This window comes from Sus scrofa, chromosome 2 (genome assembly GCF_054392235.1).
Source record: "Sus scrofa isolate SSC_HxYL_T2T_F1_AM1 chromosome 2, Sscrofa_HxYL_maternal_Yorkshire_Landrace_v2.0, whole genome shotgun sequence".
NCBI lineage: Eukaryota > Metazoa > Chordata > Mammalia > Artiodactyla > Suidae > Sus > Sus scrofa.
In genome coordinates, this window is record NC_139384.1 from 84,370,054 (window position 1) to 84,382,697 (window position 12,644).

Genomic DNA, 12,644 nt, shown 5'->3' on the forward strand with positions numbered 1-12,644 from the left:
GCACAGGGGGCATCCCTGGCCCTACCCTCTGGATGCTGGGAGCATCCCTAGTCATGACAACCGCCAATGGTCACCCAGTGTCCCCTGCGGGCAGAACCACCGGGTTCAGAAGCACTGCCCTAAAGGAAGGAAGAAAAATACACCAAATATCAACTTTCCCTCCCTCCCAATTTTTAACCCAAAGCTGATGATTCAAAGGGCTAACTGCCATTAACATGCAAACAGCACCTGGGGTCACAATGAAGGCTAGCCCCAGGGCACAGTGTTAACCTTTATTCATTGCAAACCTGAGAATCTGAGGGCTGACCGCCTCTCTCCCTGAGAAACACACATCTGAAGACATCAACAGTGGTCTGTAGCTGCAGGGGCCACAAGGGCCCTCCGAAACCCACCCTGGAGGTCTGACCCACGCCACCGGTTCACCCAGAGCCCAGCAATAGCCCCAATTTCCCCAGCACTGCCAGGGCCCACAGGGGACCAGGGAGAGGTGACCCACGTGGTCACAGTGGCATGAGCACAGGAGCCCAAGGGTGGAGCAACTCAGGGTCCACTGATGGATGAATGGATCAACACGGTGTCGTCATCCTCACGCTGGACGTTACTCATCCTTAAAAAGGAGAGAAGCACCAACACTCGCTACTGTGTGGATGGACCTTGATAACACGACGCTCAGTGAGAGAAGCAGGCACAGAAGAACACTGTGTGATTCCAATACAGAAGGTCCCGAGGGAGCCATAGCCACAGAGACAGAAAGTGGATTCGTGGTAGCCACGGGCTGGGGAGGGGATGGGGGAAGGGAAATGACTGAAAAAAGGTGCAGGGTTTCCTTTGGAGGTGATGAAAATGTCCCCAAGTTGACTGTGGTGATGGTTGCAAATCTCCATCAACATACCCGAAAACCAGTGAACTGCAGACTTTAAATGGGCTGATTGCATGGTATGTGCATTATATCTCAATGAAGGTTTTTTTTGTTTTTGTTTTAAAGAAGCCAATAGAAAAGGATCAGTAGTTGCCATTCAGGGATTAGAGGGAGGGAGGGATGAAGAGGTGGATCACAGAGGACTTTTAGGGCAGTGACACTATTCTGCGGGCTACTATAAAGGGGACACGTGTCACTATACATATGGACTCTGGGTGTTAATGTCAGTGCAAGTTTATCACTTGTACCAAATCCACCACGTGGTGAGAGACAGGTGTGCGGGGGTGGGGAGGGGGTACCGATGGGGGACAGGGGGTACATGTGAAATCTCTCTCTGTACCTTCCTCTTAGTTTTGCTGTGAACCTACAACTGCTCTAAAAAATAATTAATAAAAAAAAAAAAAAGTGGAGAAAGACACGTGTTCCCAGCAGCACGATGACAAAGAAACCAGCGGAGGGCAAGCCAAATGTCATTAAAAAGGATAAGCAAGACACCAGCACCTGGTACCCAGCATCCCCACGGTTAGGCAGACACCCCTCAGCCCTGCAAACATCTGGGCAGTCTTTCTCTGTAGGAGGCCAGCCCGCACACTGCAGGGTCCTGCCCACGCCCCCCCCAACCCCAGTCATGACAACCACAGATGTTCTCAGACACTGCCCAGTATCTCCAGTACGTCCAAATCATCCCCAGGGACCCTCTGGAGAGTACCCGAAGTACAGGGACCCCTGCGCTCACAGTAGGCTCACAGACACATCATTCACAAGCAAGACTGTGTGTCTCTGCCAAGACATATCACACCACTGTGCGTGACAGTTAAAGGCAGAAATGTAGATGTGTCTCCCACACATGGCAAGGGAAGCGGAACGACTTCAGAGGATGGGAAATAAACCAAGTGGAGGGGAGAGGGGACAGGGGGAGGCAGCGGGAGGGGTGGCCAGGGAGCACATGGTGGGACTTCTGTTATACAAAGAGTGCTGGGGGAGGGTGTTGCTGAGCGTCAGAGATAAGGGAGGGAGCAGAATGCACCAAAACAGCAGCTTGTGGGGAGGGTGTGTGTGTAGGCTGCAGGAAAGGAATGGGCTGAGGGCTGTGTCTGAAGGCAATAGGAAGAATCCTGATGGAGCCAGGCAGTGCACCCACTCAGCTCCTTCCTCCTGGCATTTTCTACCCAAGAGGCTGTGCCTGAATGAGCCCCTCACGTCTGTGCGGGGCTGGGAAGCCGGGCTTCCCTTCTGGGCACACTGGACAGAGGTGCAGGCAGAGCCAGCTGGGCACAGGAGGGGGTGAGCATGCTGAGCCAGGCTGGCCTGGGGCTCCACCTCCAGGACGGAATGCATAAGCTGGTCTGACTGCTTCCTGAGGCCACTTGTGGAACGTTCTAGAAGGGCCCCACAGAGGGCAGGAAGGAGCTTGCACAACCACTTACTACAGCGAGAGGGTGGGTGTCCCGGGTGCCCCTGTCTTGACCCTGCTTGCCCAAAGCTGGGCACAGACTGCCAGGAAGTGAAGGGCAGAGGGCTGGGTCCAGCGAGGGGACAGGCCATGGCCGCATTCCTTCTAAGATCTGAAAATTCCAACTGGTGCCTAAAAAAGCTAGATATAGTGAGTGACAGGCGAGCTGCACCTTACTTAGAGGCTCTTTTGTTAAAATTAAACCTCACAGTTAAAATCCTGTATAACCAAAATTCCCAGGGAATATCCCTTAAACTGCCTGTAGTCAAACCCGCACCCAGGGTTTGGGGCCGAGGATCCTGCAGGGCAGCTTCAGGTGTAAAGGCAAAACCGCCCGCGGCATTTAGATCACACCTCCTCTCATCCGACTGCGCTTCCTGGACACTTGGCATTCTGGGCCATGCGGGTGTGTGAAGTGAAATAAACACACAGACCGTGTGACAAGTGCCCTTTCCCTTTGGAAGCTTGGAATCAAAGCTCTCCAGCCAACAGTCCCTGCCCACTTTCTGTCCCCTCAGGGAAACTGGGGGAGGGGGGTGACTTTTCAGGTGCTGAGTGCTGCCCAAAGACAAAAGGAAAGAAATGCCACCGGGCTGGGTTGGGAGTGGGTCTCCGGGTGGCTTAGAGGCAGTAATTTTTGGGGAAAGGTGGAGGGGCTGTAAGGCAGATAGCAGGGCCCCGAGGAGGGCAGGGCATCTGTGAGAGCCTGAACAGTAAGCAAGTGAGACACTGAGGGTGCAGCCCCAGCCCCTGCCTTCCTGTCAAGGCCACCACAGCAACTTGAGGTGCAGGCCAGACAGATGAGAGGAGAGGGAAGAAAAGACACCAAGCAGGACCCAGCCCTGGTGGAGGGACAGAGGGGCAAGCATAGCGCACAGCATCTCAAGCACAGGCACGACTCTCTCTTCATGTCCCCTCCCCAACAGATAGGATTGGTCCCAACAAGTGAATTTTGCCCTTTGACCCCACTGGGCCACAGCTGGAGGGGCATTTGGGGAGGGTCTGTGAGGCTCAGGCTACTGTGTGGTGACATCGTGATGCCACTGGCCCTTTTCAGACTATCACAGTCTGGCGGGGTAAAGAGCCTGCCCCTCAGGAAATGTACATGCATGTTTTCTCGAGCTGTCAACTTTTCTAGGCTTCCAATTGCTACCACAACAAAAATAAGACATGATCCACGGGCACAAATGCTCTTTGGCATCCCCCTTCACTTTGGAGAGTGGAAAGGGGTCCGAGAACAGTGTGAGCACCCGTGCCCTGGGGACACCCGCAATACCAGGGCCTGGGGACACGGTCCGGTGCATCCCAGGGCAGCCAGACTAACCTGAAGGGACGACCCAGACCTGCCACCCAGGATGAGGCTTGGGTGTAACTATCACACTCCAGCCAGCAGGACACTTCTGGCCTCCCCTTTGGCAAATAATTTTTTTTTTTCTTTTTAGGGCTGCACCCACGGCATATGGAGGTTCCCAGGCTAGGGGTTGAATTGGAGCTACAGCTTCCAGCCTACACTGAAGCCACAGCAACGTCACATCTGCGACCTACACCACAGCTCACGGCAACACTGGATCCTTAGCCCACTGAGAGAGGCCAGGGATCAAACCCGCAACCCCATGGATCCTAGTCAGGTTCGTTAACCACTGAGCCACGAAGGGAACTTCCTTGCAAATGAATTTTACTAAGACTCACTGTCAGGACATGCCTGGGCTTTCCAGGGCAGAAGTAAGCGGAGAGACCCCACAGCCCACCGCTGGTCACCTCAGGCTCCTTAACAGAAAGGGTTTGCTAGTCCTTGTCCTAAAGGGTGTGCTTCCAGCCCTCCAGGGGAGAAGGAAGGAAAGGAACCTCCTTCACACAGCCTGAAGGACGGGTCTCAGCCTGTCTGTCCTATATGCCATCTGACACTGTCCTTTGGGAAAATCAAGCAGACATTCAGAAAAGGCCCATGGGGCAGGGACATCTGGCAGGGCACTGTGACATGAGGGACCCTGGATGCCACTTCCACTGATCTTCCAGACCATCTTCGTAAAGGCAATTACCTACCAAATAATTAGTTCTCGACTGGGAACAATTTGGCCCCTGGGGGCACCTGGCAAAGTCGGGGGACTCTGTGGTGGTTTCGACTGGAGTGGCATCGAGTGGGTGGGACCAGGGAGGCAGCTCCACACCCCACAGCACCCAAGGCCCCCCGCAGAGGATGAGCTCGCTGGGGGAGGCTCTGCGCTCACTGAGGTACTGCACCCTCTCCATTAGCCAGGCGGGAGGCCTCCCTGAATTCTCAAAGTGTGTACACAGTGGGTCCACAATGACCTCTGTCTGACGGCAAAGCAGGGACAGCGTCCCTGGCCAGGGCCCTTGGGAACATTATGTAAAGCCCAGCATGGTACCTGAACACATTCAGAGGCACCACAAGTGACAGCTATTGTTATTTTTACCAGCACCCAAAAAGAAGGCACCAGATGCCTCTCGCCCTTGCCCAGCCTGGGCCAGCCGCCCAGAGTCCCTTCCCCCATTGGGCTCCCTGCATTTCCGGCCATCAAGCGACATAACCGCCAACCTATTCAGCCTCCACAAGCCAGCCTCGAAACCCTCCCATATCCTGAAGATGCAACTCTCTTCTGCTTTATCGCCAGTCAGCCTCACCACAGACCTTGGACTGTGATGCCCTGTTTCCTTAAAAAAAGGGGGACAGGATTGCGAACACTCTCTAGAACATTCTGTAAAAACAGCTCCTGTGCACTCGCTGGAAACTGCACGGCTTTCTGTCACGATTAGCCCAGTCTGTATGCAGACCTGACTTGCTTCGAGGTGCCGCTGTGTGCCTTTGTCCCCCACCCTCCTGGCCCTGTGCACACCTCCCAGAGGTCGGGCCACTTCCTGGTCATGCAACCCTGGGGAAATTGCATCACATGAAGGCCTGGCTTCCTTACCCGGAAGGGAGGAAGGCAGAAAGAGCTATGAAGAGCTACCAAGAGCTCCGCACAGGGCACAGGCTGGCTGAGTGGGGACTGGGCGCAGAGAAGGGAAGGAGCAGCAGTTAGAAGTTACGTGGGAACACGGAACCTTCTGAGAACTTCCAAAGATGCACCACGATAAGGCAGAGTTGAGCGCTGTCATTGCTGACATTCTGAAGATAAAGGCACGAGGCCCGTGTGTAACACATTTAGGCGCTGCTGTTATAAGCACAGTTTACAGCTCACACGAACATCACAAAGTCTTCTGTATGGATCAGGTATTAGGTTACCAAAGCAGAGAGACAGGGGTTTGGCTACGAGTGTAGGCATTTATCAAAACTCCAAACAGTCCACTCAAGACGTGTATCTCGCTATAGGCAAATTTTTTCTTAAAAAACAAGAACCGCAAATAAATATTGTACTCTAGCTGACAGGCACACTGAAAGGTTTAAGGAGAGACGTGAACCAGTGTCTGCAACTTACTCTGAGATGCATCCCCCAAAATAAGATGGGCTGGTGGATGGACAGAGGCAGAGGGAACTGCATTTATAAAGCAACTGTGTGAAATGTCAGCGATCAGAGCCACGGGTAGGTGTGCAGGCATTCATGGCTCTTCCAACTTTTCTGCATGCTTCTGAACGTAAAAATTAAAATATGCAGTGCCTGGCACACAACAGGTTCTCAAAAATATTCACTCTCTTTAACCTAAGAGGACTCCATCCAACCCGCCTTTGAATGAACTTTCTACCAGGTGCCTGTGGGGGGGGGGTCTTCAGAAACTTTGTGGAAGGACCTTCTCCTGAACACCAAGATGGGGGTCGGGGGAGGGGGAGAACAAAATCAGTTTGGAAGGAGTTCCCTGGTGGCCTAGTGGTTACGGATCTGGCATTGTCACTGCTGTGGCACAGGTTCACTCCCTGGCCCAGGAACTTCTGCATGCCGTGGATGCAGGAAAAAAAAAAAAAAAAAAAAAATCAGTTTGGTGGCTGAAAAATGAGCCACTGCTGGAGGAGGAGAGAGCCAGCATCCCAGGGGAGCTTCACTCCCCAAGGCGCGCACATGACAGCAGCCAAATCCCCAAGTTCTTGGGATCAGCTTCCCCTCCCTGGGTAGGGCGCCTTAAGTCAAGATTCTTAAGACACTCAAGCCATCGAATCTCTCAGAAGAAAGAGGCAAAAGGTCTGTGAGGATACGGCAAGCCCAGGGAATTAATCATCAGGTCTCATTTCCAGTAGGGACGCAGGATCCTCCCAGCCCCAAAAAATCCTGGCCTGGCGGGGAGCGTTTATTTTTCAACCTAGACAGCAGATGGCGGCAGTGCCCGGTTCAAAACGCGACAACAACAAAGTCCGCACGGAGCTAGGAGCTAGACTACACACTTTTAATCCAGTGAAGCCTCTATGCCGCCAAGGTCCCTCCAGTCCACTCAACTCCAGGGTGGCCCCAGCAAATGGGACGATTCCTTCTGTGGTACCATCTCCCCACTCAGGGAAATCCCAATCACAGCCTGACCTGCTATCCACCCCCCCAAGACACCGACAGAAATGGAAACCCCCGGGGGGGCCACTGGAGAAAGCGCCCCCAAAGTGGGCAGCCGCTCAAACAAGGGTGGCCATCTTAAATTGCTACAGTAACTGGGGGCGATCTCGAAGAGAGGAGACAGAGGGGCAGGGCCAGCAGAGGCCTCAGAAAGCACAAATCCCCGAACAGGGGTAGCCGCTGCGGCTGGAGAGCAGACCCAGAGTGGTGGAAATTCCTGATTAGCAAGCGCCATCTCCAACTCTGAATAAGCTGATCCATATTTCTAGAAAACCCTGTGGGGGTCGGAAGCTCCGTAGGTGCAGGCTGCGTGGGTCATCGGTGTCTGTTTCAAAGAAAGACCCAGTCGCTTCCATCGTAATGTCTGAGTAATGAGTCTAGGCTCTTCCTCGAAATTCATCAGCCTTTCATGGGCCACCTCGAACTTCTTTTTTTCTAGAAATTACTCTGAGGAGAGCTTCAAAAACAAAAGGGAGCTGAGAGTTTAAAAACCCCCAAATGCAACAGATTCGAGGGCCGGCTGCCCGCCTGGTGTGTCAGTCTGGGAGTCGAGCCTTTGTTCCTTGCTCAGGCTATGGAGGTTTCTGTGGCGAAGCAGACCGGACGAGGGGGGAAGAGTGTGTGTGCGGTGCATGGATGAGGCAAGAACAAAGGTCCTGGGCGGGCAGGCGGGCAGCCTGCAGGGCGGGTTTACCTGCTTGCCCCTGTAGAAAAGCCTCTGCAGGCCTGGCTCCACGTGGAACACCTCCTGGATCCTCCTCCTCAGATTTTCCACCTTGGTCAGCCTGGACAGGGAGTTCACAGTGTGGGCCACCTTCCCGTCCATGGTGCGAACCTGGATCCACATGATGCCTGCTGGTGCTGAGAGGAGGAGAGAGCCGGAGTCCTAGGTCAGTGCCGCCGTCACTGCCACCGCCAGACGTGCCATACACGGGTCATCCTTGCTATTGTCCAGACTCTGGACACCGGGAAACTCCCAGAACGCCCTCCCAGCGCCCTAATCCTCATAGACTGCCACGGCTGGTCCAGAGTCAATTAAGGAGTTAATTAATGAGTAGCACCGGTGGAGGACTGAGGTAGGGGAAATTAAGGGAGAGCAAAAGGCTCCTTGGACCACTCAGGCAACCCATCCTTGCACAAAGGAAAAAAAAAAACCACCCAGAACCAGAGGAGGAAAGGGGACAGAGTCAAACGCTGAAGGGCCGAGTTTGTTTGTTCATTCATTCATTCATTCATTCATTCCCGTGGTTAATACTAACGCAAGAGGGAAACCCCAAAGTCCCGCTCCAGGTAGAACTTCAGAAGTCCCAGGGAACTCAACTAAGTGTGACGGAAGGGGGAGGACCCCACCCGAGACCCGAAAGCTCCGGACCCCCCGGGCCCGCGGCCCCCGCCCTGCCGCCCCCCGCGCCTGCGCGACGCCGCCGGCCCCGCGGTGGCCATGGCAACCGGCCGTCCCGTCCCGGCCGCCCCCGCGAGCGCCGCGCTACTCACTTCGGCCCCACGGCCGGCTAGCGCTCCCGTCTGTTTCTCGGACCCCGACGCAGGGCCACTGAGCCCCTCTTCTCCTCCCGCCCGCCCGCGCGGGCCACGGCAGCGAGCCCACGCCCACCCCCACCACCGGGACGGGCCAAGGGGCCCGCGCGCCAAGTCCCGCCCCCTTCACTTGAGCCGCCTCTCTCATTGGCTCCGCTGCATCCGACCGCTCCGCCCTGTTCGCTCCCCATTGGCCCAGACGCGCCCGGGGAACTAAGGGCGCGCGAAATCGGGCTCGGGCGCGACAATTGAATCGCGGGGCGCCCCGCGCGCAGGCGCGGAGCCTGACATCCTCCCCCGCGGCTCGCCGGGCCCTCCCCCACCCAGCCGGCGCGACCACCGCTGGGCGCCGGGGATGTTCCGCTCGCCTCTGCCAGAACCGGGGCTGCCAGGGACGACTCCCAGAGGCCGGCAGGGCGGTGGGAAAACCCCGAAACCGCGTGTGGGGCAGCCCTGGCGCGGGGAACGCGTGCATCGGTGCTGGGCTAGCGTCCTGGGCCGCTCCGGAAAGTTTTGCAGAGTCAACCCGCCGGGTCCTTTACCCCCGACACACATGCCCACCCCCGCGCCCCGGCCCAGGCTGGCACCTAGATCAGCCTGGCCGCTCACCTCTCTGGCCTCCCGGATCCACTTGCTTGCCTGCGCGCTGGCCCTTCTGGAGATGGCAAAGGAGTCGCGTGTGTGGCCGGGACCCCGGGCGGAATTGTGTACGATCCGGAGTGCCCGGACGACTACCACTGCCCGCCGCGCTGCCAGCCGCTCTGATTTTTTTCCCGCGAAAACTTGGCGTTTGGGAGTTGCGGGGCCACTGGAGGCCGCGCCGGGGGCGGGCGCCTGCCTAGTGATTGGCCGTCGCTGTGGCGGGAAGCGAGAAAGGGGGTGGGGGGCGCCCCCGCCTCTGTCCACCCCCCCCCTCCGCCCAGCGGGCCACGGCCCCGCCCAGCCCTGCGCGCTCTGCTGGGCGCGCCCAGCGTGCAACGGGGCCCAGTGGCGGGACCTGGGCCCCCTGACCATGGGTTGCCCTCCAGGGGCCCTAGAGACCCCCTGGGGCAGGGACCCCCAGAGAGACCCCCTGACCTCCTAAGCCTGTTCCTTCAGCCTCTCTCACCAGGCTTGCATTGACCAGTAGAGCGGGAAGGCGGGAATCAGTGTCCAAATTATGCAGGAGAATTTGAGGGGACCCCCCAGGAGACCGCCTACACCCCGATGATGGGCCTGATCCCCTATTCCCACTCCCTAGCGTCAGGGCTCGCCAGCGCTCCCCACCCTACCCACCCGCAGGGCTTGTTTGCTGGGTTTTCCCGCCTCGTTTTCCCGCCTTCTCCGAGCTGTCCAGGCGGGCAGGGCTGCCCTGCCCCCTCGGCCCTGCCTGCTATGCTCTGGCCAGTCTTGGCGGGCACACAGTGACCCATGCGGAGCACCTACAAAGTGCCTGGACAGGGTGCTCAGAGCTAGGGGCTCAAGAGTGGGCAAAGACCGACCCTGTCCGTGGTCTCTGAGAGGTTAAATTCTCATCTGGGGAGACAAGCAAGAAATGAATAAATAAAGCAAATCATTTCAGATACCACACATGCAATGAAGACAGGTCACAAGGTGGAGAGTGACTAGCAGTCCTGTGGGGGGCAGGGAGAGAGGATATTCTGGTTGAGGTGGAGAGGTGGGCCTCTCTGAGCGGATGACATTTGAGCTGAGATCTGAGATGAGAAACCAAGGACAGATGGGTCCAGGAGGGACTGGCAGGCTCCAGACCGGAAAAGTCTGAGAAATGGAGAGAGAGCAGCTAGGAACCCGTGGAGCCAGACAGATGCAGCAAAGGGGAGGGCGGGAGCAGATGAGGTCAGAAGGGTGTCTGTCGTAGAAGACCTCACAGGCCACCAGGATGACTTTGGTCTTTTCTCTCGAGGGCAGTGGGTAGCATGGGAGGAATGGGAGCAGAAAAGCGATGAGCTCCAATCTATGTTTTTACAAGGTTTCTCTGGCCACATGGAGAGTTCCTTCTAGCTTGGCACTAGTACTTCTGCTTTTGTTTCCCCTGGTGGGTAGACAGATTAGGCCCCCCTCCCCTTGCAAAGAGGTCCACATTTTAATCCCCTGAGCCTGTGAATATAGTACCTTCCCTGGCAAAAGGGCCTTTGCAGATGGAATTAAAGATAATTTAAGGAGATGGGGAGATTATCCTAGATTATTTGGGCTGGCCCAACGTCATCACAAGGGTCCTAATAAGTGAAAGAGAGGATCAAGTCAGAGGAAAAGTCATGAAAGAAGTAGAGATTGGAATGAGGAAACCAAGAGGCAAAGGGTGGGGGAAGCTTCTAGAAGCTGGAAAAGGCAAGAGCCGGATTCTCTCCTAGAACCTTATATCAGTATCCTGCCAACACCTTGACTTTAGCCCCATTTCAAACCTCTGACCTCCAGAACTATAAGAGAATCAATTTGTGTTGTTTTAAGCCATGGAATTTGTGGTAGTTTGTCATAGCAGCCAGAAGGAACTAATACACTCCAATACACAAAGCCCAGCTGCTGCAGCTTCAAAACTCCATCCATGCTACTGAACGCATTTCTAGACGCTCTGCCATCAGCCACTTAGAGACCACGTCCCAGGTGTTAGCAGGTATCAGGCAGGCCTCCTCCAGCTTATGAGGCAAATGAAATCTTCCAAGTTGACAACACCTGCCCCAAGAACGCGCCTGTTCCTGGCGAGAGCACACCATCTGTGCCTGCTATTGCAAAAACTCAACATGGCTGGCCAAAAGAGGAAATAGACCTTATCTTCTTCATGAACATTTGGTGCAGAGCACAGCTTAGGCTCCTTGGATATCTGAAGTTGAATGACACAGAAAAAGGTGTCTGGGAGTTCCCGTCGTGGTGCAGTGGAAACGAATCCAACTAGGAGCCATGAGGTTACGGGTTCGATCCCTGGCCACAGCGGAAATGAATCCAACCAGGAACCAGGAGGTTACGGGTTCGATCCCTGGCCTCGCTCAGTGGGTTAAGAATCCGGTGTTGCCCTGAGCTCTGGCGCAGGTCACAGACGTGGCTCAGATCTGGTGTCGCTGTGGCTGTGGTGTAGGCCAGCAGCTGTAGCTCCAATTTGACCCCTAGCCTGGGAACCTCCATATGCTGCAGGTGTGGCCTTAAAAAGCAAGCAAGCAAACAAAACAAAACAAAAAAGAAGGGTGTCTGGCTTTCCCTGCAGAAAAGCCATTGAGGGGTGGTGACACAGGGCCCCATTTCTCTAGTCATTTTGAAAAAGTCAGAGGGGTTGCTTAGGTCAGTTAACAACCTCGAATAAGAGACCATGCCAAGCATTTCCAAAAGAAGCTTGCAAACCGGTTGGGAAAACAAGGTGGTGATGTCCACTAAAGACATCACATCAAATAAAGCGATATACAACAAAGACAGTAAATGAGGCCTGGCGGAGCCTGGAGAATGGACACTTCCTAGCACCTCTTCTGCTCCAGTGTCCTAATTTCACCGGCCCACGTGCAAATCAGGCAACAGGAATAAACCACTAGGGTGCAGAGGGCCTCAATTTCCCTTTTGCAAAAGGATATGCATGCAACGGTTATTAAATCATTCAACAGACTTGTCTGAACCAGGCCTTGGGTCCAGCAGTTAAAATCCTGCCCCAGGAGTTCCCTTGGTGGCTCAATGGGTTAAAAACTTGACTAGTATTCATGAGGATGTGGGTTCGATCCCTGGCCTCGTTCAGTGAGTTAAGGATCCCGGGTTGCCGAAAGCTGTGGCATAGGTCGCAGATGCGGCTTGGATCTGGCATTACTATGGCTATGGTGTAGGTTGGCAGCTGCAGCTCCAATTAGACCCCTAGCCTGGGAACGTCCATAGGCCACAGCAGGTGTGGCCCCAATTTAAAAAAAAAAAAAATGTGGAGTTCCTGTCTTGGCGCAGTGGTTGACGAATCCAACTGGGAACCATGAGGTTGAGGTTCGGTCCCTGCCCTTGCTCAGTGGGTTGATGATCCGGCGTTGCCGTGAGCTGTGGTGTAGGTTGCAGACACAGCTTGGATCCCGCGTTGCTGTGGCTGTGGCGTAGGCCGGGGGCTACAGCTCCAATTCGACCCCTAGCCTGGGAACCTCCATATGCCACGGGAGCGGCCCAAAGAAATAGCAAAAAGACAAAAAAAAAAAAAAAAAAGTTCTGCCCTAGCAGGAATTTGCATCCAATGGAAGAGATGCCGGCATAAAGACAAATGTTAGCTATGAGGGGAGATGGTGTCCATATT

General features: G+C 55.2%; 1 protein-coding gene across 2 annotated transcripts in view; it reads right to left on the bottom strand.

Annotated features, from left to right (window-relative positions):
• The window catches only part of UHRF1 (ubiquitin like with PHD and ring finger domains 1), a 33,691-nt gene extending 24,527 nt beyond the window's left edge, over nucleotides 1-9,164 (bottom strand). The window contains exons 1-2 of one of the 2 annotated variants that reach the window (XM_005661320.4): nucleotides 9,011-9,164; nucleotides 7,560-7,726 (exon numbers count right to left, since the gene is read on the bottom strand). In XM_005661320.4, coding sequence (XP_005661377.2) covers nucleotides 7,560-7,712 — 153 coding nt within the window. In that variant the 5' untranslated portion in view covers nucleotides 7,713-7,726; nucleotides 9,011-9,164. Of the gene's footprint in view, nucleotides 1-7,559; nucleotides 7,727-8,359; nucleotides 8,470-9,010 lie in introns of those variants that run through there. The other variant, XM_005661321.4, reaches the window with a different exon arrangement.
• Nucleotides 9,165-12,644: the final 3,480 nt, after the last annotated feature.